The sequence below is a fragment of the Loxodonta africana genome, chromosome 24 (genome assembly GCF_030014295.1).
Source record: "Loxodonta africana isolate mLoxAfr1 chromosome 24, mLoxAfr1.hap2, whole genome shotgun sequence".
Lineage (NCBI taxonomy): Eukaryota > Metazoa > Chordata > Mammalia > Proboscidea > Elephantidae > Loxodonta > Loxodonta africana.
In genome coordinates this window covers 53137273-53162195 of record NC_087365.1, presented here as the reverse complement: position 1 = coordinate 53162195, position 24923 = coordinate 53137273, and the positions used below count along the sequence as shown (strand labels likewise).

The window sequence follows — 24923 nt, the reverse complement described above, 5'->3', positions numbered from 1 at the left end:
TCAAATCCTCTTCGCTTTCAGCAAGCAAGATCGTGTCATATTACTTTCACAGATTGGTAATGAGTTTTCCTCCAATTCTGATGCTACATTCTTCTTCATATAGTCTAGCTTCTCAGATTACATAATTTATAGAATACAAACTGTGAGGGCAGTGGTAGCTCAATGGTAGAATTCTCATGGACACCCAGGTTCAATTCTCAGCCAATGTCCTTCACGCACAGCCACCACCCTTGTGTCAGTGAAGGCTTGCATGTTGCTATGATGCTGAACAGGTTTCGGTGGAGCTTCCAGGCTAGAAAATACCTGGCAATCTACTTCTGAAAATTGGCCAGTGAAAACCCTATGGATCACAATGGTCCAATCCTGTTGTACATGGGGTTACCATGAGTCCAGGGCTGACTCAATGGCAGATAACAACAATATAAAATGTGGCGTATATTATATAAAGCCAAAAACCCCAGCCCTGTTGCCGTCGAGTTGATTCTGACTCATAGCAACCCTATAGACAGAGTAGAACAGCCCCACAGAGTTTCCAAGGAGCAACTGGTAGATCTGAACCGCTGACCTTTTGGTTAGCATCTGAGCTCTTAATCACTGTGCCACCAGGGCTCCATGAACTGTGTAAAAAATAGATATAATATATGAACTGTATTACATATAAAAAATAGCTACTATTTTTTATTAACAGTCATTAACCTCTCAAAAATAAGCCTGAAACAACCAAAATAAAGCTGAAACAGTGCTCAAACTCAGGTCGTACTGCAAAGGGTTTTTAGGAAAGAAACTAAAAGTTTACAAGGGCAAATGCAAAAGACCAGAGTTTGTTAGTGTTCCCATGGGTGGGAGGGAGGGAGACAGAGGGGGATATTGCCTGTGGAACACTGAGTTTTGCTTTATGGTCATGGACAAATTACACTGATTAAAAAAGGAAGGTTTGCACAGCTGATTAATGTAATTGCTGTCATTAAGTTGTACACCTGTAAAGAGCTGGATTGGCAAAAGTTGTGTGATACTTAATAGACAATAGATAAATGGAAACTTTGGTGAAGGGTAAGACAGTACACAATACTGGGGAAGCCAGCACAACTTGTACAAGGCAAGGTCATGGTAGCTCCATAAATACATCCAAACTCCCTGAGAGACCAAATTGCTGGGCTGAAGGCTGTGGGGACCTTGGTCTCAGGGAACATCTAGCTCAACTGGCATAACATAGTTTATAAAGAAAGTGTTCTACATTCTACTTGGGTGAGGAGCGATTGGGGTCTTAAAAGCCTGTGAGCGGCCATCTAGGATACTCCACAGGTCTCACCCCTTCAGAACCAAGGAAGAATGAAGAAAACTAAAGATACAAGGGAAAGATTGTCCAAAGGACTAATGGACCACATCTACCATGGCCTCTACCAGGCTGAGTCCAGTAAAACTAGATGGTGCCCGGCTATCACCACTGACTGCTCTGACAGAGATCACAGTAGAGGGTTCCAGACAGAGCTGGAGAAAAATGTAGAACAAAAAAGAAAGACCAGCCTCGCTGGCCTGACAGAGACTGGAGAAACCCTGAAAGCATGGCCCCTGGGCACCCTTTCAGCTCAGTAATGAGGTCACTCCTAAGGTTCACCCTTCAGCCAAAGATTGAACAGGCCCAAGGCACAAAACAAGACTAAAGGGGTGCACCAGCCCTGAGGCAGGGACTAGAAGGTGGGGGGAACAGGAAAGCTGGTAATAGGGAACCCAGGGTTGAGAAGGGAGAGTGTTGACGTGTCGTGGGGTTGTTAACCAATGTCATACAACAATGTCTGTACTAACTGTTTAATGAGAAACTAGTTTGTTCTGTAAACCTTCATCTAAGGTACAATAAATAAATAAAAGTTGTGTGATACCTATGTTTGCAACAACAACAATTTCGCTTCTTGGTTTGGAGGTTTAGGGTCATGGTTTCAGGGAACATCCCAGTTAATTGAGCTAATAACGTGTTTACTGCTTCTGTTCTACCTCCTAGTTCATTGAGTAGTGCCTGAGGTCTTAAAAACTTGGAAGGGGCCATTCAAGGCACAACCATTGGTCTCTATTCTCCTGGAGCAATAGAGGAAGAAAGAGAGTCAGGAATAGGAGGAGGAAATGGAATGAGTGACTGTCTCCATGAACAACTGCCTCCTTTGCCATGAGACCAGAAGAACTGTATGGTGCCTGCTTACCATTACTGACCCTTTTGATCAGAGATTCTCCTCAAGAATCTCTGATCAAAAGGGAGAAAATGCATAAGAGAATTTAAAATTCTCATGGAATACAGACTTTCGGGAGCCAAGGAGGCTGAAACAATTGCCTTAAAATAATCTTGATACCTTAAACCAAAAATATTCCCTTAAGTCTTCTTTGAAACCAAACAATAAAAATTTTTTTTTTTTTTATAGTTTAGCTTAATTAGTAAAGAATGTCTGCCTTGAGCGTTGTGCTCTTTTAAGAACTATCTACCTGGGATCAAAATGACAACAGCAACTGGAAAGATTAGATAAAAAGTTTAGTGGGCAGTGAGGTTGTGTTAATGGAGGGAGGAACAATTTGGAAAAGAATAGCAAGAATGGTTGCACAACGTGAAGAATGTAATCAATGTCCCTGAATTGAGCATGTAGAAATTGTTGAGTTGGTGAAAGTTCTGCTGTGTATATTCTCAACGACAACAAAATAAAATAAATCATATAAAAAATCACTTGACACCGAGCAAAAAAAACGTTTATGAGAGACTTAGCAGGGAAGGATTTAGCAACAAACACTAGGGTCAAAAATGACCCCTTCATGTGACTGCAAAGATGAGACAGGAAACAATGTCCTCTCAGATCGGCCCTGAAGGGCGGCGGTAGTTTTTTGTGTTGGATCACAGTGAACGAATAGGCACCACTTTAACGCAATCAACACAAATCTCCAACTTCCCTTCCTGGATTAGCGAGCGGGCTCTACTCTTGCCAGCCTGGAGGACCCCAGTAATTGTTTGGGCCTTGCGGGGAGCGGAGGAGAGTAGGTTGGGAGGCGCGCCCGAGTGCACACACACACGCGCGCGCGCGCCCGCTTAGGGTAGACTCTGCAGGCGTTGGTTTGCGGGTGGAGGGGGGCTGTGGCTGGAAGCTGCGCCTGTCTGGCCTTTGCACCAGGGAGTCGGTGTCTAAGAGGGAGGGGGCTGGCGGACAAGGGGGAGGCAGCCCAGCTGCACTGAAGCGCTGCGGTTGCAAGGCACGCTCTCACCACGCATTTTAACTACTAAAGAGGTTACTGCTACTCCCACCACACCACCCTTTACGAGCGCTGACCGCGGAGAAAGCCCTATCATGGATGCTTTGCACACATTCATTCGTTTAATCTTCATATCATCGCAAAACGGAGCAGCCAGGGAGGGAATTCTACCAACATAACTGGCCCTTGTCCAGGTTAAGGCAAGGTGAAATCCGTCTTTTGCTGCATTTCATTAAGTTTCAAATCCTCCCCACCTTGGGGGTCGCAGGCAGCGAGCCTTCCTCCAAAGACAGCTCCGCCCAGGGTCCCCCGGGGGCGCGGACTCGCGCGCGCTGCAAGGCCGCCTTCCCTGACCCGCGCTCGGAGACCTCGGCGCCCGTCCGACCGCAGATTGTGCAAGCGCAGGGCTGCGCGGCCGCCACCGCCGCTCCTGCCACTGGGGGAGGACCGGGCGGGCTCGGCCCAAACCCGGTGACCTCACGGCGCGGCGAGCCTCCGGAGGTGATCTCCGGGGTGGAGTCCGCGCTCGCCCTCCAGGCTGCCCCGCACCGGTCACCCGAGGCCCTGATGCACTCGCTCACCTCGCTGACTCCATCCCTTTCCACCACTGCCCCCTCCCCCCCGTCCCGCCGCCCTGGTGGCCTGGCCAGCCCGGGCCCACTCCGCCCCACTCAGCCCGCTCATTGGCCACCCCAGGCCTGCCCCGTTTCCATAAATACCTGTTCCCGGGGCAGGGGCGCATGGAGGGGGACAGGAACAAAGAGCAGGGACAGCAGCGGCTTTTCTACCCTCGGTGACACCTCCATCCCGCGGCTCCAGACCCTATTAGCCAGACGGGCAGGCGGACCCGCAGCCCTTCCTCTTCTAGTGGGCGCTCGTCCCCTAGGTGCCCTCCTGCAGCCCCTGAGTCCAGCGCGCGGCACCGGGAGGCTGCCGCCCGGTGCAGCGCCGAGCATCCTCCTCAACATTCTCTCTGCTCCCCGCCCCCCTTCGCCCTCTCCATCACACCTGCGGGCCCTTTTCGCCTCTCTTTCGCAGAATCGAAAGCCCCCCAATCCCGCCTGCATCTCTTTAGCACTCTCGCCCTGCCCAGTCCGCGAACCTTCCCAAGCGCCGGGTCTCCCTTGCTGCTATGAGGTCCCCCGTCAGCAAGAGCCGCCCCCTTGCCACCTTCCTGCAGCAATTGCGCAGCCCTGGGCAGCCCCCCAGAGCCGTGACATCCACTGCGTGCACTCCTCCTCGGCCGCGGGAGGTGCCCCTCTGCCCGCTGATGGCACGTGGCGAGGCGCAGAAGGAGTCCGCCCTGCCCGGCCCCACCAACTGGCCGCTGCTGGGCAGCCTGCTGGAGATTCTCTGGAAAGGGGGACTCAAGAAACAGCACTACACACTGGTAAATGCCTCTTCGCGCCTCTGCCGCTCTCCCTCCCTGCCCTGCCTCCCCGCCGCGCTCCCAGCTCTCCAGGACGCGCGGGCCGGACGCAGGGTGCGCTCAGCGGTCCGGGAGGCGGTGGTCCGGGTCCGCCGGGAGGAAGGAGGCGGGAGGAGGGAGCAGCGCTCTTGCGGCGCGGAGGATGCGCGCCGACTCCGGCTGTGCGTGCCTGCTGCAGGCGGAGTACCACAAGAAGTACGGCGAGATTTTCCGCATGAAGTTGGGTTCCTTCGACTCGGTGCACCTGGGGTCACCGTGTCTGCTGGAGGCGCTGTACCGCACCGAGAGCGCGTATCCCCAGCGGCTGGAGATCAAACCGTGGAAGGCCTATCGCGACTATCGCAAGGAGGGCTACGGGCTGCTGATCTTGTGAGTCTAGGAAGGTGGCAGGGTGGGGACAGGCGGCGGAGCCCGAAGCGCCTGGAAATGTTGGGGGCGGGGGGGAGTTAGGAGTTTCCTGGAATCCTACCCTTCCTGTTCAACAGCGAATACCAAAGCCCCTATCCAGTGCAGTCCGGAGCTTTGCATGCGCTAGAGCGAGTTGAGGGGACAGCTGTGCGGTGCTCCAAACACCTGCATTCTCTATGGCAAGTGGGCGGGGCTAGGGCCGTCCATCAAAGAAATGCCCAAACAGGGTCATACAAATTGCGGTGTTCGGACTCGGGGGCTGGATGAGGTTCTGAAATCAGCGTTCCAGGCAGACATCTGACACAAACATGCCAAGAAACTCCCAGGACCCAGGCACTTCGAAGCTCAAAAGTCAGAAACTAACTTCTTTTGCTTTTAACTGTGGCCTTTCTCTCCCGGGGCAGTTATTCCCTAGGTGTAATTGGAAAGGTGGGATGGGGAGGGGAGCTAAGATTGCATTTTAGAAAGGTAAACGCTACATAATGGTGCCGTTCCTCTGTTTTTAATCGTTAGCATTTAACAAGTTAACACTTTTCGTTTACCCCCAAATGGTAATGCCTAATGGTTGTGTTTTTCACTTTATAAATACTGGGGTTTAAACACACATGAATGCATGGTGCATGGCAGCCTGTATGGTTCAACACGTACAGGGCCACGTGCAGTAAGGGTGCTTACTGGGAACAGGCTTTTTACAACTCCATATATCTTTGTATGTTGTTATTTGGAAGCAATGGACAGAATTCTAAACTTGAGGTGTTTTGTGAATCTGAGGTTCAAGCCAATGGGTTGAAAGAAGACAAGGTTTGAACTCAAACAGTCCTGACTTGCTGGTGAGGGGCGTGTTCACATGCCCACTCTTTCCGCTGTGACTCCAGACTTCCAGTCTTCCAGCCCCACCCCTGCTTCTTGTTTTTGTTGTTGCTAGGTGCCATCAAGTCGGTTCCCACTCTCCTAGGGCACCTCCAAAGCCCTGAATCCAAATGATCTGACTTCACCTTCCCGGTACAATCTCTAACTGGGAAGAAAGGTGCTTTTCCATCCTCCCGATCAAACCAGCCCCAAAGTCTGGGTCTTGCCAATATTCCTGGCACGCATCTCGGCTTCCGTTTGACTGCATAGCTGCTGAAATTGCAGAGCTGGAGGTTCTCTGCTTCTCCCGTCTTTTCTCTGCAGTTTGCTCTAACTACAATTTTGCTTCTCTCCCCAGGGAAGGAGAAGACTGGCAGAGGGTCCGGAGTGTCTTTCAAAAGAAACTGATGAAACCAGTGGAAATTATGAAGCTGGACAACAAAGTCAATGAGGTTTGCAGGCTGGGGCCAGCTTTCCAGGGTCTCTTGCAGATAAATGTTTATGGGCTTAGAGTCACAGCTACCAAGTGCAGAGGGAAAAGCAGGCAATTTGGAGAATTCAGGCGGACTTCACCTTCTCCCCATATTCCCACCCCCCAAGCCCTTCTTTCTCACTTCCTCACCCAATTTTTAATATCTCAGTGAGGGTGCAATTACGAGCATAGACGTTGGTATTCCAGTCTTGGATATGAGCCCAGCCTTCTACCCACTAGCTATGTGACCTGGATTAACCTCTCTAAGCCTCAGTTTCCCAGTCTGTAAAATGGAAGTAACAATTCCCCCACCACGAGTTAGCTGTGAGGACTAAATGAGATGATGCTCGTAAAATTTTAGGCGATGACATCTGAGCTGGGTTTTGGAGGATGAGTAGGAGTCTGCAAGCCAGAGAAGGTGGGAAAAGGCACCCCAGGTAGAGCTTATAGCGTGATAAAATATGGAGGCCCAAGAGGGCATGGTTTGTTCATAGACTAGTACATCCAGTGCTGCTGAAGTGAGGCTTTCTCTGAAGTGATGCTGGACAGGGGACAGGTCTGGACAATATTTTTGTGCCATGCTATGGTAGTTGGCCATTATCCTTTAGCCAATAGGGAGTGAAGGGCGGGGGGGTTAAGCATATAGTAAACTCTTTATACTTGCCCACTTTGGGTGTTTATTTTGAACTGGAATTGTATCCAAATGGGATCTTACAGGTCAGAGACTGCAAACTCAGAAGCTTTTGGGAGCCAGGTAATTAATAAGTGAATAAGGCAGGCCTAGTTTTTTTTTTAGTAGGGATGTCAGCAAACAGAGTAATGCATGCCCTTCTTAGAGGGAACAGCTGTCACTCAGATTCTTCCTACTGCTGCCACCTGGGAAGGTAGAGTCAGTGTGGCCAGATCATGGAGTTATTTTTATGTATTTTTTTTAAGGAGCAGTAGGAGATCTATATTTTTCGTGTGAAATCTCTAAATTTTTAAATGGTAACCAATTCAAAGTACCATATTTTTACACAAATAACTCATGCCTTCGACATTTGTTTGCCAGCCTCTCCCCCTCCCCAGTATTTTTGTAAACATGTTATGTTAATTTTTTTTTACAGCAACAAATACCACAAGTGAATGTTTTTAAGTATCAGAAATTTATTTTCTCACAGTTTAGGAGGCTAGAAGTCTGAACAGAGGATGCAGGCTCCGGGGGAAGGCTTTCTCTCTGTCAGCTCTCAGGGAAGGTCCTTGTCTCTTTGTAGCATCTGTAGGCCTGGTGTTCCTTGGCTCCTTAGTGATCTTCATGTGGCATGGCATCTCTCTTCCCCCTTCTCTGCTTGCTTCCTTGCTTAATTTCAGTTATATCTCAAAAGAGACTGATTTAAGACACACCCTACACTGTCTCATTAACATAACAAAGAAAGCCCAGTCTCAAACAGGATTATAACACCCAAAACCCACTGCCATGGAATGGATTCCAACTCATAGCAACGCTATAGGACAGAGTAGAACTGCTCGATAGAGTTTCCAAGGAGCGCCTGGTGGATTCGAACTGCCGACCTCTTGGTTAGCAGCCATCAGAGTTAACCATTACACCACCAGGGTTGATTATAACACAGGGGTTAGGATATACAACATACATTTTGGGAGGACACGATTTAATCCGTAACAAAGCTATTTGGTTACAGAGCTGCATCCAGAAAATGCAGGTCCTCTGTCTCCAAGTCCAACATGCTTAACACAACACCCGCCAGTAAGGAGGTGTTTTCTTGCCAGACAGGGAAGTGGCAAGCCCCAGGATAGTTACAGCATCATTCCTTGAGATGTTGTGCCAACAGGGACACTTTGCCAATCCCCCTTGGCAGTTTATTCCTGGTTCCGATTAGAAGAAACACTTTTCTTAAATTGCCACAATTCATTTTTAGATCAAAAGCTGAAACTTAAGCTTCAGGGTGGCTGCAGGAAATGCTCAGGGAGTAACGCAGGACAAGGTTGTTAGGGGATAGGGTAGTCTCCCAGAAAAATATACATCTAGCATTACTTCAGAAGAAGGAATGTTACGGGTGTTGAATAAACAATGTAGCAAAACCTGAAGTTAGATTACTAAGCCTTAATTTTTTTTTTTTCCTTTAATGATTTTAAAATGTTTTTCGTGGCTGCTTTCTTTTAAGGTCTTGGCTGATTTTATGGGGAGACTGGATGAACTCTGTGATGAACGAGGCCACATTGAAGACTTATACAGTGAACTGAACAAATGGTCATTTGAGAGTAAGCTGCAGTTACAATCTTGTTCACTTGATCTGCAAGTGATATGGTGGACTAAATGCGGCTTTGCTGACAGCTCTCCCATAACCATACATTATTGCTGACTAGGGAAAAGCCATACCATTCCCAGTAATGGCTCTTTAAAGCACTCAAGTTATGCCTTGAACTATGGGTTGTTCAAGCAGTCATTCAACAAACACTATACACCTGCTATGGGTCAGGCAGGTGCTGTGCTAGGTGCTAGGGGCGCAGCAGTGAACAGAACAGGTAACATCCTGCTCTTGGGTAGCTTAAATTCCTGGAGGGGTGACAATCAACAAGTCAACACATTTTAATATATACCCTGTTGAGAAATCCATTGTTGCTGAGTCGATGCTGACCCATAGCAACCCTATAGGACAGAGTAGAACTGCCCCATAGTGTTTTCTTGGCTGTAATCTTTACAGAAGCAGATTGCCAGGTCTTTCTCCCATGGAGCTGCTGGGTGAGTTCAAACTGCCAATCTTTTGGTTAGCAGCTGAGTGCTTAACCATTATGCCACCACAGCTCCTTCAAGAACTAATTACCTACCATTAAAAGGTGCTAGCAGTGATCCAGGGGCATAAAAGAAAACAGTCATAGAAGGAACAATTGGACAATTGGAGAAATTTTTAAGCGGGTACATTGTACATGTATTATGGAATGATTGCTAGTGTTTTGGGGGGCATAAATGGCATTAGGTTATGTAGGAGAGTGGCTTTGTTCTCATGAGATCGCTGCTGAAGTATTTACGTGTGGATTGTCATAAGGGCTAAAAGTTATTTTCAAGGGGTTCATACACACACATACACAAACATATGTACATACACAGAGAAAGTAATTGTGGCAAAGTGTTAACAACTACTGCATCAGAGTTAAGAGTATACAGGTATTTATTGTGCTGTTGTTTAATTTTTCTGTAGATAAAGAGTTTCAAAATAAAAGTTTGAAAGTTAAAAAAAAAGGTTATTGTGTTAATAAAATGGAAACATAAAATGTGTTAGATCAGCTCCTGGCTCCTGGCAGAGAGTGAATGTTTTTGTTGTAAGGTGTCCTCGAGTCTGTTTTCGACTCATAGTGACCCCATGTAACAGAGCAGAAGTACTCCGTAGGGTTTTCAAGATCACAAGGTCTTTCTCCCATTGAGCTGCTAGCGAGTTCGAACCAGCCAAGTGCTTAACCTTTGCACCACTGGGGCCCCTTATATAGTGACATGCTCAGTACACAATTGTTCTCCTCCCTCTCTTTCCTCTCATAAATGGCTTTCCTACTGACCATCATTAAGCCGAAAGAATCCAATAAATGACTCCAACATTACAGCTGGGTTCGAAGCAGAGTGATGGTGCCTTTACTCCAGCTCCAGGTCTCTTCCGTGTCCCTGAGATGACTAAGGACTGTGCATCTCTGACCAGGAGGTTCTGAAGGGATGAGTCATGGGACCTGGAGATCATTTCTAGAAAGAAAGGACAGATCAGGTCCCTTCTCTTAGGCCTTCCTCTATGTTCTTGGACTTCTGCTTTTTCTTAGAAAAGACCACACTTTTACAGAGACAGAACTGAGCCTTTAATATCCAGCTAGTCACAGACTCTGGTGTGGCTGTGATGGAGTAACAATGGTGATTATTTTAAATAACAGGTATCTGCCTTGTGTTATATGAGAAGAGATTTGGCCTCCTTCAGAAGAACGTAGGGGAAGAAGCTTTGAACTTCATCACGGCCATCAAAACGGTAAGCGTCAACTTCAGGAGAGCAGTTTTCCCAGTTGAGAACATAACAAATGGGCATCTCAGTGTTTCCCAAAGGATGGTGCACACACATATTTTATTTCAATAGTTACATGTTACTGTTAAGGTGGATTATATATTTTAATGTATATATATGCATATATATATTTTATATATATATATGCATATGTAAAAGAACATTAAACCCATTATTTCTTTGCTTAGGCAGGGTCCACGGAGGCATTTCAGCTCAAGACTGGTTGATTAAAACGATGGTTTACAAGACTGTAAATTTTCAGATTTTAATTCTTTTAAAGAGTTGAGTGATATGTAGATAGGGCAGAAACTGTGAAATTGGCTTGAGCATGACTAAAGTTTGGGAAGTCATGGAAATTGAAGTGAATATGAAAGTTAGAGTTGTTGAATTTTTTTTTTACTTTTAGGTTATAAGGTTTTTGGTTAAACAAATCCAGTGGAAAATCATAACTTTCAATATTTCATGCGAGTGGGGTGAGGGCAGCAAGTATTGCTTCCAGGAAAAGTACAGCGAGGGCTGGCAGATCCTTTGACTTCTTGCCTTTTGGGGTGCAGAGCGTGTTGGCAGGGATGGATCACCCAACAAGCAAAGTATGCATGGGCTTAAGTGTGCTTACTTACTAATCTGTAGTGCACGTCTTTGATGTGGTGACAACCAGGTGAAATTGTGTGCTACAGATTAGCAAGTAAACACAAGTTATCCCATGTGTACCTTGCTTTTTTTTATAAGTCCGGCCCTGGGTTCTGCTATTTGGAATGCTCCTCTTCCCTAATGAAAGTTGTCTTTGAGAGAAGGAGAATCTGGGATGAAAAGGTGCTTGTGTTCCTCTCAGATGATGAGCACGTTTGGGAGGATGATGGTGACCCCGGTGGAGCTGCACAAGAGCCTCAACACCAGAGTCTGGCAGGACCACACGCTGGCCTGGGACACCATTTTCAAATCAGGTAAGAGTGGCCGCTTCCACATTGGCCACAGACACTTCTGGCAGCCCTGTCTCCTGGGATGATTTTCCTGGGCCAGCCACCATGATCTCTCCATGGAGCTGCTTCAGCTGATTCTTTGAGGCTTTGCAAACACGTGAGCTTAGGGGTTGCCCTCATGTAGAGGAATTCTAAGGAAAAGGCAAGGAGTAGCTTTCTGTCATCATCATTGGGGGCTAGGAGGGAGTAAAAGCAAGAGGTTTAGAGTCAGAGACACCTGGGTTCAAGCCCCAGTTCTATCACTGGGTGTGGGGGCTTGGCCATTGTGCTGTCATTTTCTCATCCTCAGTTGTCTTGTCTCTATAATGGGCTAAAAATAATAACGCCTACCTCAATGCAGCTGTATCTAGGGTTTTTATAAATAGCACGTCATACTGTCTTAATGGGAGCTATTTCTGCTTATTATAGAGAGAACATTAGGTGCCAGGTATCGTGTGGTGCAAACAGTTAAGCACTAGACTACTAGCCAAAAGATTGGCAGTTTGAGCCCACCCAGAGGTACCTCGGAAGACAAACCTAGCGATCTATTTCTGAAAGGTCAGCACCGTGAAAACCCTGTTGAGCAGTTCTACTCTGTGCACATGGGGTCGATGGCAACTAACAGCAACAGTAGATAGATAGATGATAGATAGATAGATACCAAACCAAAACCCATTGCCAACGAGTCGATTCTGACTTATGGCAAACCTATAAGACAGAGTAGAACTGCCCCATAGGGTTTCCAAGGAGCGGCTGGTGGATTTGAATGGATATAATTCAATATATACGTGTATATGTATACCCAACCCTTTGCCATCAAATCAATTCCAACTCATACCAACCCTATCGGACAGAGTAGAACTGCCCCGTAGGATTTCCAAGGCCGTAATCTTCAGAGAAGCAGATTGCTCCAAAATGCCTGGGGGGGGGTTGAACTGCCAACCTTTCAGTTAGCAGCCAAGTGCTTACCGCTGAGCCACCAGGGCTCCTTTGTCAATATATATATATATATGTTTATTTAATCCTCATGACAAACCTGTTATTAGCCCGAGTGATGCAACAGAGACACATAGAAGTTAACAGGATGACATGCTAGATGATGGCAAAGCCAGGGCTTGAAGCCAGGCAGAAGGGCTCTAGATGCTCAGACTCAAACTACTGCACCAAGTACTATCATCAGCACCATTCCCGTCATCATCGCTGTCATTAATTTGAAGGTTGTTTGTATAATGGATTGCAGTGAGGGAGACACATTCCTAGCAGGTACTTTATTAATCTTAGAACTTTTCACAGTGCTGTCAGCAGGCATGGGCACTGGACTTGCATGGATGGGTGTGCTTGTCTTTGGCAACACGGTGGGGGTCGGGTTTCTCTTCTCCTCTATTGCCAGAATTTGGAGCTGTCATGGATTGAATTGTGTCACCAAAAAATATCTGTCACCTTGGCGAGGTCATGATTCCCTTGTATGACTGCCTACCATTTTATCTTCTGCTGTGATTTCTGTATGTGTTGTAAATCCTGTCACTGTGATGTAATAAGATGGAATACTGGCAGTTATACTGATGAGGTCTGCAAGATTAGATAGTGTCTTAAGCCAATCTCTTTTGAGATATAACAGAGAGAAATGAGCAGAGAGACAGGGGACCTCGTACCACCAAGAAAGCAGTGCTGGGAGCAGAGCACGTCCTTTGGACCCAAGGTTCCTGTGAGGAGAAGCTCCTAGTCCAGGGGAAGATTGATGACAAAGACCTTCCTCTAGAGCCGACAGAGAGAAAGCCTTTCCCTGGAGCTGACGCCCCGAATTTGGACTTCTAGACTATGAGAAAATAAATTTCTCTTTGTTAAAGCTATCCACTTGTGGTATTTCTGTTATAGCAGCACTAGATGACTAAGACAGGAGCTAAACCTTCCTTTGCCTCTGTTTGTGGCTGTATCAGCTGAAGTCCCAAATCTAAAGTTCAAGTTCTGATTCTACAAGTGAACCCTTATCCCACCTCCTTTTCATGCTGATCTCCTCCATACTTCGGTTGTTTGTTAGGTATCATGGAGTCAGACTCATAGTGGCCCCATGTGACAGAGTAGAATTGCTATGGGATTTTCTTGGTTATAATCATTATGGAAGCTTTCTCCCATGGAGCCACTGGGTGGGTTCAAACCACCAACCTTTCAGTTAGCAGCTGAGTGCTTAACTGTTGCACCACCAGCGTTCCTTCCTTCTATGCTTTAAGCTCTTGCTATGCAGAGTCGTGTGTGGACTAGCAACATTGGCACCCCCTGAGGTCTGGTTAGAGCTACACATTTGCAGCCCACCCCAGATCCTGAGTCACAACCTGTCTTTTCCCAGATATCCCCAGGTGATTCCCATACATGTTAAAGTTTGAGAAGCTCTACTCACGTGGGCATTGATAAGTCCTTGCCCACTTAGCAAGAGGGCAATATTGGCTTATATAAGAAATGGTCAGTGTCCCTGAAAAGACCCTTTATATATTGCAAGAAGGATTTTATCTAGGTTCTCTTGCATTCTTTTCCTAACCTGTCTCCAACTTTCTCTCCCTTTCCTCTTCCAATAGTCAAATCATCTATCAACAGCCGATTAGAGAAGTATTCCGAGACACGAAATGCAGATTTCCTTTGTGACATCTATCACCACAATCGGCTTTCAAAGAAAGAACTGTATGCTGCCATCACAGAGCTCCAGCTGGCTGCAGTAGAAACGGTAATGCGGGGCTGATTTTACTTTGCTACATAGTCTGCACAATTTTTTCATGATGAATTTTAAATAGACATTCACCAACTCACTCATTCCACAAGGATTAACTGAGCACTAATTTTAGCAAAAATGCAGAGTCTCATCCTAGATGCTGTGGGAAGTCCAGCACGGGGTCCTTGCACCTAAACATGTGGCGGTGCTGTTAGGTGCTGTCCAGTTGGTTCCAACTCTTAGTGACGCTGCTCACAACAGAATGAAACACTGCCCAGTCCTGCGCCATCCTCACAAACATTGCTACGCTTGAGCCCCTCGTTGTAGCCACTGTGTCAGTCCATCTCGTTGAGGGCCTTCCACTTTTTCAATGACGCTGTACTTTACCAAGCATGATGTCCTTCTCCGGGGACTGATCCCTCCTGAAAACATGTCCAAAGTGTATGAGATGTAGTCTTGCCATCCTCACTTCTAAGGAGCATTCTGACTGTACTTCTCCCAAGACAGATTTGTTCGATCCTTTGGTAGTCCATGGTATATTCAGTATTCTCCAACACCACAATTCAAAGGCATCAGTTCTTCTTCAGTCTTCCTTATCCATTGTCCAGCTTTCACATGCATGTGAGGTGACTGAAAACGCCATGGCTTGGGTCAGGTGCACGTTAGTCTTTAAGGTGACATCTTTGCTTTTTAACACTTCAAAGAGATGTTTTGCAGCAGATTTGGCCAGTGCAATAGGTTGTTTGATTTCTCGACTGCTGCTTCTGTGGGCGTTGACTGTGGATCCAAGTAAGACGTGTGGTAGGAGGAGAATTAAGGTGCTCTAATGACTAAAAAAGAAAACAAAACCCAAACCGGTTGCTACCCAGTTGACTCCCACTCATGGCGACCTCACATAGGTCAGAGTAGAGCTGTACCACAAAGAGTTTTCAGTGGCCAATTTTTCAACAGTTAATCACCAGGGTTTTCCTCTGAGACACCTCTGGGTGGACTCAAACCTCCAACCTTCCAATTAGCAGCCAAGTGCTAAACATCTGCACCAACCAGGGACACCAAAATCCAGAGTAGGATATGGTAAGTGGCATGAGAAACATGCAAACCTCTGGGGGAATTTGGAGTCAGTGAAGTTTCATGCCCTAGTAGGACACATAACCTAGATTTAAAAATGGGGTGCATTTTAGGTGGTTACCACAAAGCGCCTAACTCTGCCTATCATACACTGTCAAAATATTGAAATACCCTCTCTGCCAAGCTTATACTATTTTTTTTTTTCTGCTTACAATTATAAAATAGTGAGTTAGGAAAACTTGATTTTAATTCTAATGAAACGGTTTACTTTAAATATCTAAATTCTGTCTCCAATGTGTTTGTCGTAGTAAATACTTAGCATAGCCAAACCCCAACACGAACACTGACATAAGCATTTGCATGGATTTAATTTTCTCTGATTCATTTTTCAAGCTGACATTGGAATGATGGGTATTCAAATTTCTCATAGGTCCAGTATTTCATATACTTTATAGTCACTAAGCAGAATATATATACCAGTTTATATCTTTTCCATGTTTTCCCCTTCTGTAGTGTTTCTCATTGGAAGAAAAGGTAGGGTTTCCTACATTAGTGGAATACTAAGATTCTTATTTCTCCTCAGACTCCAGAAGTGGGGATTCCTCTTAGGTCATTTTCCTGTTGGCTCACTTACCCTGAGAGGCCCTTAGAGTGATAAAAGTAAGCTTTCACTCATTCTTCTTCTCCTTTTTTTTTTTTTTTAACAATTGGACTATGAGCACCATGGTGCCAATGACTTTGTTTTGTCCAGTGATGTATTCCCAAAACCTAGACCAATACCTGGCATATTGTCGGTGGTCAATAAATATTTGATGAATAGGTTAAAGAATTCAGCAACTATTGAGTGCCTACTATATGCCAAGCACTGTTCAGGTCCTTGAGAGGCCACACGAACCAGAGACAAAAGTCCTCCTCCTCATGGAACTTACATGCTAGTGGAGAAGGCAGAAAATAGACATGTAAACAAACACATCTGATCGTTTCCATGGAGGAAACCATCAGGGTGATGTGATAGACAGGAATGGACATGGAGGGAAGCTTCCCTCTCTGAGGAGGAGATATTGGAGCTGAGTCTGGAATGATCAGAAGGAACCAGCCACATGAAAATCTGGTGGAAGAGCACTGCAGGCAAAGGAGAGAGCACACGCAAAGGCCCTGGGGTAGAAAGAGGAGTAGAGCTAGAGCTAGAGCAGGTACAAATGTGGTAGGAGTAGAGCTTGGAGAAGGAATTGGGCCATGTTACCCAGGGTCTTTTGAGCCCTATTACACCTGTAATGGGAAGCTCTTGCAAGGATTTAAGCAGAGGTGTGACCTGATTAAATTTATGTTTTAAAAGGTGGGCTTGTTAGAGAATGAACTTAGTTGGAGCAGAAAGGGTAGTTACAGGATCTGCTGCCTCCATGGAGGTCAAGCCGGGATAGTTTATACCCCAGAGATTTCCCAGGCCACATCCCCCTTCCCCACCCCAGTCACTCCCTGCAGTTATCCTACCAGGCCCAGACTGTCTTCCATGGCTTTGGTGAAAGCTACAGTTATCTGCGTTTTGGAAGCTGTCTTTGTTGTTTGTGGTGAGGGATCCATTGATATAGTTAACTCTGTTTCTTTTTTAGTCCTGGCTATTCTGAAAGTCACATTTGGAAAATCAGAGAAATTAAATGTGTATCTAATTTGGGGGCTACGCCCTCTTCCTGTTTGGTAAATAGGACTCTTGTAATAATGGCATCCACAGTTTATTTGCAGCGAGGCTGCTGGTCCTCTGACATGAAGAAGCCTGCCTTGGAGGCATCTTCTTCCAAAAATAATAACAATCATCGGCTCGGCAGCGTCTTGCACTTTGCTCCTTTGAGTGAGTGGCACACGGCATTTCATGTCTGCAGAGGGAGGGTACAATGACAATTTGCAGGGGGAGTAGTTGGTTTAAATTAGCTAAAACAGGACGAAAAAAACAAAAGCACTTGACTACCAGTGTGAATATCACATAGCCAAAAGCTGCACTGTCGGCTTCCACCAGTATTTTCTCTCTTCCTATTGCCTTTGGAAACTCTATGGGCAGTTCTACTCTGTCCTACAGGGTCGCTATGAGTCAGAATCGACTTCGATGGCCCTGGGTTTTTTATTGCCTTTGGAATAAAGGCTGCCACTTAAAAGGACATGGGCCTTTGTTGAAAATGTAGCTGGCTCCTTGAAATCCTCAGCTCGATACTAGAATGTCTTATTTTGGTGTTGGCGTCCCCCTTCCAGAGTCCTTTACATGTGGCTGGAACCCAGAGTGTAGATGATGCATTTTTATTTTTGTTGTAACTTTTTAGGGTGGGACAAAAAGAACTTTCTTTGAAACTCTAGAAATGCTGCTTCTTGTGCATTATCAATGAAAAATAAAAGTAACTCTTACTAACAACAGTGCTTATCAGCCCCTGTCTCCCCACTCAGTTTTTATATCAAAATATTTTTACATCGAACAATGCTTAACTGAACTTTTTTATTTGCAGATAATTGTAGATTCCCTTAGAGTGCTAGGAAACAAGAGAGAGGGATTCCGAGTACCCTACACCCCGTTTCCTTCAATGGGAACATCTTGATGTTGCAAACCACTGAGCTTTCCAGGTTCTTTTTTGTTATTGTTGTCATTACTTGCTGTTGAGTCAATTCCAGCTCCTGGTGACCCCATGTGTGTCAGCGTAGAACTGCCCCATAGGGTTTTCAAGCTGTGACCTTTTGAAAGCCGATTGTCAGGCTTTACTTCCGAGGCACCTCTGGGTGGGTTTGAATGGCCAACCTTTTGGTTAGTAGTCCAGTGTTTAACCATTGGTGCCACCCAAGGACTCCCAGTGGTATTATCTTGTGCAACTAGAGTACAGTACCACATCCGGGAAACTGACATTGATACAATCCACCAATCCTATTCAGATTTCACTCGTTTTGCACACACTCATTTGTGTTCAAACAAGTTTTGTTACAAACTACATTTTGCCTGTCCTACATTTTACAAACTACAGCTGGTTATCTGAAGAAAGCTATTTTGATTCCCTCGGTGAATAAACCCTCCTTACTTGATATGTTTTGTAAATGAATCTGACTTCTCGTACGTTGGATTTATTTAAGGCACAGCAAATGAGGACACAAAAAAAGTATCAGCAATATATCTGCAGAGCGAGGTGCTAGCATCAGCCCTGGTTCGGCTACTATATGTTTCAGGCAGTTTCCTTGCCCACACTCACATTTGTGTCCACTTGGCTTTCAGACAGCAAACAGCTTAATGTGGGTACTCTACAATCTATCCCGACATCCCCAAGTGCAACAAAAGCTTCTTGAGGAAATTCAAAGAGTATTTCCCGAGAATCAGATACCCCGGGCAGAGGATTTGAGAAATATGCCATATTTAAAAGCCTGTCTGAAAGAATCTATGAGGTAAGGATATACTCCTAAATCAACATGAATCTGTTAGAAAATTGTTCTCTGAAAGACATAATGTGACGTCCCCACCCGTGGACACCTCCTCAGGTTGATTCATGAATGTTTATCCAACCACAAAAAGGAGCCCTGAGACTGTATTTATTTTCTGTTACCCGTTTCCTAAATCATTTGGGAGAATTCTATTAAATCTTGGAAAGTCACTTTTAAATCAGTACTAATAATACTGTAATGAATACTGTAAGTACCAATTAATATTATGAGCCTGACTGAAGGACATGAGACAAAAGCTCAGCAAGGGAATGACAGTATGACATGATAAGACATAGAGACACCTTTGTTTTTGAATCTCTGAAATAAAAAATTCTTTCAAAGTTCTTTTCACACCCTTTCTGGAAAACAAAATTCACACCATCCTAGGATCAGAAAGAAATAGCTTTAACATATTAAAGGGTAGATAATAGAAACTAGAGCAAGCATTAGGCTTAAGGGTGTAGCTTTAACTCCATGAAGGGTAGACAAACAAAAACACTAGAACCAACATCGGGCTTAAGGGTAAAACACAAAAAACACACACATTAAAGTCTGAAATGAGACAAAGAAAAAACCTCTATTAACAACGACTAATCAGTCCTGTAGTAAACGTTTAGGTCCCTGAGTGGTACAATCAGTTTGCACTCAACTATTAATTTCAAGCTGGAGCCCTGGTGGCACAGTGGTTAAGAGTTTGGCTGCTAACCAAAAGGTCGGCAGTTCAAATCCACCAGGTGCTCCTTGGAAACCCTATGGGGCAGTTCTGCTTTGTCCTACAGGTTCGTTATGAGTCGGAATTGACTCGATGGCAACGGGTTTGGTTTTTTGGTTTTATTAACCCAAAGTCAGGGTTCGGACCCAGTCATTGGCATTGCAAAAGAAAGGCCTGGCAATCTGCTTCCATAAAGATTGTTGTTGTTCAGTTGTTAGGTGCTGTCGAGTCAGTTCCAACTCATAGATGACAGCCAAGAAAACCCTATGGAGCAGTTCTAGTCTGTACCACATGGGGTCGCCATGAGTCAGTATTGACTCTACAACAATAGGTAGTGGAGGCTTAACCAGTGCAGTAAGACAAGAAAATGGAACGAGAGGTGTAAGTATCAGGAAGAGACAGGCTTGTTTATGAAGAGTTGTGATCATGTTCTCTTTTTGAGTATAAACTTCTGCAGCATTTATTTAACCAGAATCTGCATTCACACTAACACTAAAGACAGTGTTATAAAAAGATAGTAAACATATTGGTCTGTGCTCATCTTTAGATCTTTGAAAAAAAAAATTTTTTTTTTTTAAGGCTTACCCCAACTGTACCATTTACAACTCGGACTCTTGACAAGGAAACTGTTCTGGGTGAATATGCTTTACCCAAAGGAGTAAGTAGTATTTCTATGTCCTGTACCTTAAGTAGTATTTGTATAATTGTACCTAGCTTTGAAAGGTACCATTTCTAAAGAGTCATCAGATCTCCCTAAAACTCTTTGCTGGGAGAGCATTTATTTTGGCAATAGAGATTGTAGAGTATTACTGAAATGCTGCATAGCGCTATATGAGGAAGACTGACTGTGGAGACAGACCTGGGTTCAAGTTTCATCTTAGTCTGTGTCGCCTGGAGTGAATTCCAAAACCTCGGCTCCATCATCTGTGAAATGAGAATAATAATAGTATCGATCTCATGGAGTTGTGGTCAGGGTGTAATACAAAGTCTTAGAGCTCTTTACCTATTTATTACCTGAGACATCTTAAGCACTCCATACATGCTGGCAATCACCATTGTTACAAATTCATGGGTTACTTCTACATTTGCAAGGTGATCATTTTTGGAAATTTTGCTCTTCAGACCTTCTCTTCTGGTTTATTTAAATGCTCTCTGTTTCTGTGTATTTCTAGACAGTGTTGATGCTAAATACCCAGGTGTTGGGCTCTGATGAAGACAATTTTGAAGATTCAAGTCACTTTAGACCTGAGCGTTGGCTTCAAGAGAAGAAGATTAGCCCTTTTGCACATCTTCCATTTGGCGTTGGGAAACGAATGTGCATCGGCCGCCGATTAGCCGAGCTCCAGCTCCACTTGGCACTTTGCTGGGTAAAACCCTCTGACTGCATTTCTGTGACCGTGTTCTGTGCGACTCCACAGGCAGTTGAACAGAGGGGGTAATTCTGCTTTCTTGTGCACGTGTGTTCCAGATCGTCCGCAAATACGACATCGTGGCCACCGACAATGAGCCTGTGGAGATGCTGCACCTTGGCATCCTGGTGCCCAGCCGAGAGCTCCCCATCGCCTTCTGCCGGCGATAAGATACCTCAGGTGAGTACCTGGGTGTTCATTCTCTTCTGCAAGGTGCTGTCAAAGACCAAGGGGTGAGCTCAGTGCAGGGGTCAGCCAGACCCAGTAGGAATACTATATGCTTAGCCCAGGCCCTGGCACCAAGTAAGTGCTCAGAAAATCCTCGCTGCTATTACTGTTTCTGAGTGTGTACATAGGAGGCTGGCAAGGGTCAGTTGGTAAGTATTTTAGGCTTTGGGGGCCATAGGGTCTCTGTCCCATCTGCTCAACTCTGTCATTGCAGCATGAAAGCGGCCACAGGCAATTCATAAATGAACAGGTGTGACTGCTGTGTTAGTTTTCTATTGCTGTCCTAACAGCACACATTTAAAGGTTTAAACAACACAAATTTTTTTTTATAGTTCAGGAGGTCAAAAGTCCAACATGGCTCCCACCAGTCAAGATGTTGGAAGGGCTACATTCCTTTCTGGAGGCTCAAGGGGCAAATCTATTTCCTTGCTTATTTGGAACACTGACAGAATTTAGTTCCTTATCTCTGTAATGGTGAGGTCTCTCTTTTCTTGCTGGCTATTGGCTGAGGGTTGTTGCCAGCTTCTATGTGCTGCCTACATTCCTTGGCTTATGACCCTTCCTCCATCTTCAAAGCCAGCAACAGTGGGTGGAGCCCTTCTCATTGCTTCAAATCTCTCCTCCTCATTCTGTATCTCTCTGTCAGCATCTATCCAGGATCATCTCCTCATCAAGGTTCATACCCTTAAGCACATCGGCCAAGTCCCTTTGCCATGTAAGGTAACATATCCACAGGTTCCTGGGATTAGGACCTGGACATCTTTGGAGGACCATTATGCTACCACTGTTGTGTTCCAATAAAACTTTATTACTAAAAACAGGCTGCAGGCCATATTTGGTCTCAGGCCCTTGGTTTGCCAACCCCTGGCGTGTATATATGTCTATCTGTCTATCTGTCTGTCTGTCTGTCTACCTACCTACCTACCTGCTATACCCATATATGAACAACTACTTATTATCACTTATTTTCTTTGAATTAACACAGGCCTAATAGTATACTTTAAAAAAAATACTTTAGTCCTGTCCTAAGAAATAATCTCCTTAGTGAAATGATGACTTTGGAATTCCACTTATTTTCCCCTAATATATATTAAAATTCATAACTACTGAAGTGATAAAAAGCTAGCCTAGGAAAACTCTAATGTTATCTTAAGTGAAAACATAGCATTTCCAGCATCCGGCTTTCTAGAATTACATGTCAGTGTTCAAACCCAGCCTCAACCAGTCTACCCTTTCAACAACATCTCCCAGAATCTGCCTAGAACTAGTTGCTCTTTGCCAACAGCAATTTAAGGGACATTTATGGATAGGTTGGGTGTTCAGAAAACAAGGAGTTACAGATGAAATTCCTCATTCAGGTCCAAATGAATACTTTGCTATTTTTCCTCCAACTGTCTGGTACCATTAGGAAAGCAGTCAACATCTGAACATCCCAAAAAAACAGAGGTGAACCACGCAGGATAATGAGGGGTGTCATAGTCATCTAGTGCTGCCGTAACAGAAATGCCACAAGTGGATGGTTTTAACAAAGAGAAGTTTATTTCTTCACAGTAAAGTAGGCTAAAAGTCCAAATTCAGGGCATCAGCTCCAGGGGAAGGCTTTCTCTCTCTGTTGGACTTCTTATCAATCTTCCCCCAGACTGGGCACTTCTCCACACAGGGACTCTGTGTCCAAAGGATGCGCTCTGCTCCCGGCACTGCTTTCTTGGTGGTATGAGGTCCCCCCTCTCTGCTTGCTTCCCTTTCCTTTTTATCTCTCTCAAGAGAAAAGGTAGTGCAGGTTACACCCCAGGGAAACTCATTTTACATTGGATCGGGGATATGACCTCAGTAAGGGTGTTACAATCCCAACCTAATCCTCTTTAGTATAAAATTACAATCACAAAATGGAGGACAACCACACAATACTGGGAATCATGGCCTAACCAAGTGGACACATATTTTTGGGGGACACAATTCAATCTATGACAAGGGGAGTCTAGCTTTTTAGAAACCCCCAGACTTAGAAGGAAAGATGGCATGGACCTCTTTATCGTGATGAACCACACCTTTGGCTTTTTTTTTTTTTTTTTTACATTTTTGTGTTAGCATTTATTAGCACAAACACTAGTGTTTTGCTAACAAATATACTTCTTTGATAAATAACTGGGTGTACTTTTTTTTTTAACTAGAGACTATGAATGGTGATTTTTACTTTCCTGCAGGAATGATGCTACAAACTTCTGCATTACTCGAATGCAAACTTCAAAAGCCGGAGAGTCCAAAGCATCTGAAGAACATGGAGGCCCCGCTGCTGTGTTAATACTTTCCGTACTGTCTACAAAGATGATGGTGTTTATTAGGAATGTATCCAACTCAGGGAATCGGGTTGAGTGTTGGGATACAAGGCACTTTACAGGGTACCCTACACTACTTCAATGTTAGCGGCATCCTGACTTACCTGGAACTATCCAGGACCTGGCTCTTTCTCAGCTCCCATGACCTGAAAGGGAGGCTGGACACTTGCCAGACCATCAGGTGAAAGTGGCTAAGGGCTTTGGGCCCTCCCCTACCAAATTCACCATGTGGATATTTAAGTCTCAAGAGTAAGTTTATGTTTAACAAATGAAAGGCCTAACCACAGCTGTCGAGCTGATTCTGACTCATAGCAACTCTATAGGACAGAGCAGAACTGCCCTATAGGGTTTCCAAGGCGTAAAAACTGCTACACCCTTCTCCCTCAGAGTGGCTGGTGCGTTGGAACTACCAACCTTTCGGTTAGCAGCAAAGCACTTAACCATACTGCACCAACAGGACTCCAGTGAAAGACCCACTACAGCTAAATTGCTGACACACAGGGAGGGAATACTGATGGTTAATTTATTGTAACTCGTTGAATGCAATGTTGGGGAAAATATTTCTTAACAATGTAAGCTAAGCTAAAGCCCCATGAGAGCTTTTCCTGTTTTGAATGAAAACATAATTGGGAAATTACAGAAAACGTATAGTTTAAGTCCCTGGGTGGTGCAAACAGTTAACATGCTCAGCTGCTAACTCAAAGGCTGGCGGTTCCAGTCAACCCAGAGATGCCTGGGAAGAAAGGCCTGGAGATCTACTTGCAAAAAAAACTAGCAATTGAAAGCCCTCTGGAGCACAGTTCTCCTCTGAAGCACATGGGGTCGCCATGAGCCAGAGTCAACATGACAGCCACTGACATATTTTCTGAAGTACTTTAACGAAGCCAGAATCTCTCATCTAAGAAAGCCTTGTTTTAATACATTAACAAAGTAAAGAATTTTGTTTTGGTTAAAGGACTCTAAAATTCTTTATTTTGTTTTGTTTTTTTCTATGGCACTGGGATGTGTGTCAACAGCTTTTAAATGTAGGTGTGTGTGTATGAGTGTATTCTAATGACAATTTGCTGAAGTCATTTTTTTATAAATATATATGTACGGTATTTGACTTAAGATTTGTGGTTTAGGGTAATGTTCTGAAGTTTAGCCACAATTTAAAAATATCCAGTGTGACTTTAAGACTGTGACCTCCAATGCCTTAGTTTTTCAATCTATAGAATGGGACAGTAGTAAAATTTGTATCTATTAGAGATTAACTGTATATCATTATTATGTGCTTTGAACTCCTTGGGAAAATATGATATCAAAAATGCAAAATTCATAGAGATTTATGCAATACTTTAAAAACTTCTGTTTAAAAATTGTGTTTACAGGTATTTTATTTGCATGCATTTTTACTGGTTTCCTAAAAGCATACTGTATAATTCCGTATATTTGATTAGGATTTCCATTTGTTATATTTTAGAATATTTCAGAAGTACAGCATATGTTTATAGCTTTGTATTTTAACAAATATGTATATTTTGCTAAAATAGGTATATGCTTTTGCCCTGCTGTGAGAATATTTTTAGTAGAATTATAAATCTGCATGTATTGTCAAATGTCATCTGTATATTCTCTTTATCTTCTCTGGAAGTAAGAATTAAATTTTTAGA

The 24923-nt window shown here is 44.6% G+C and overlaps 1 protein-coding gene and 1 long non-coding RNA gene across 11 annotated transcripts in view; one reads left to right on the top strand and one right to left on the bottom strand.

Annotated features, from left to right (window-relative positions):
- The window catches only part of LOC111747632 (uncharacterized), a 77222-nt gene that overhangs the window by 6499 nt on the left and 45800 nt on the right, over positions 1-24923 (bottom strand). For 4 of the 9 annotated variants that reach the window (XR_010319310.1, XR_010319318.1, XR_010319315.1 and 1 more), the window contains 2 exons: positions 20158-20222; positions 14084-14904 (listed from right to left, as the gene is read on the bottom strand). This is a non-coding gene — a long non-coding RNA (uncharacterized LOC111747632). Of the gene's footprint in view, positions 1-11351; positions 11571-14083; positions 14905-20157; positions 20223-24923 lie in introns of those variants that run through there. The other 5 variants (XR_010319312.1, XR_010319316.1, XR_010319321.1 and 2 more) reach the window with 2 other exon arrangements.
- Positions 3951-24869, top strand: LOC100663262 (1,25-dihydroxyvitamin D(3) 24-hydroxylase, mitochondrial). Of its 2 annotated transcripts, none has more exons than XM_003419899.4 (12): positions 3951-4612; positions 4830-5020; positions 6267-6360; positions 8543-8639; positions 10290-10381; positions 11247-11358; positions 13944-14089; positions 18384-18550; positions 19878-19956; positions 20471-20665; positions 20767-20887; positions 23140-24869. In XM_003419899.4, the coding sequence occupies exons 1-11, from the start codon at positions 4355-4357 to the stop codon at positions 20875-20877; spliced, it is 1542 nt and encodes a 513-aa protein (XP_003419947.1). In that variant the 5' UTR covers positions 3951-4354; the 3' UTR covers positions 20878-20887; positions 23140-24869. The 2 variants fall into 2 exon arrangements, with proteins under 2 accessions (XP_003419947.1, XP_023394506.1); XM_023538738.2 differs by having other exon boundaries at positions 23107-24869.

What these genes read in the sequence shown, in the direction of transcription:
- LOC100663262 (XM_003419899.4), top strand. Translation starts at nt 4,355, where the DNA reads ATGAGGTCCCCCGTCAGCAAGAGCCGCCCCCTTGCCACCTTCCTGCAG. An exon ending in AATATGCTTTACCCAAAGGA is followed by an intron (nt 19,957 to 20,470) that starts GTAAGTAGTATT and finishes GTGTATTTCTAG; the next exon opens with ACAGTGTTGATGCTAAATAC. An exon ending in TCCACTTGGCACTTTGCTGG is followed by an intron (nt 20,666 to 20,766) that starts GTAAAACCCTCT and finishes CGTGTGTTCCAG; the next exon opens with ATCGTCCGCAAATACGACAT.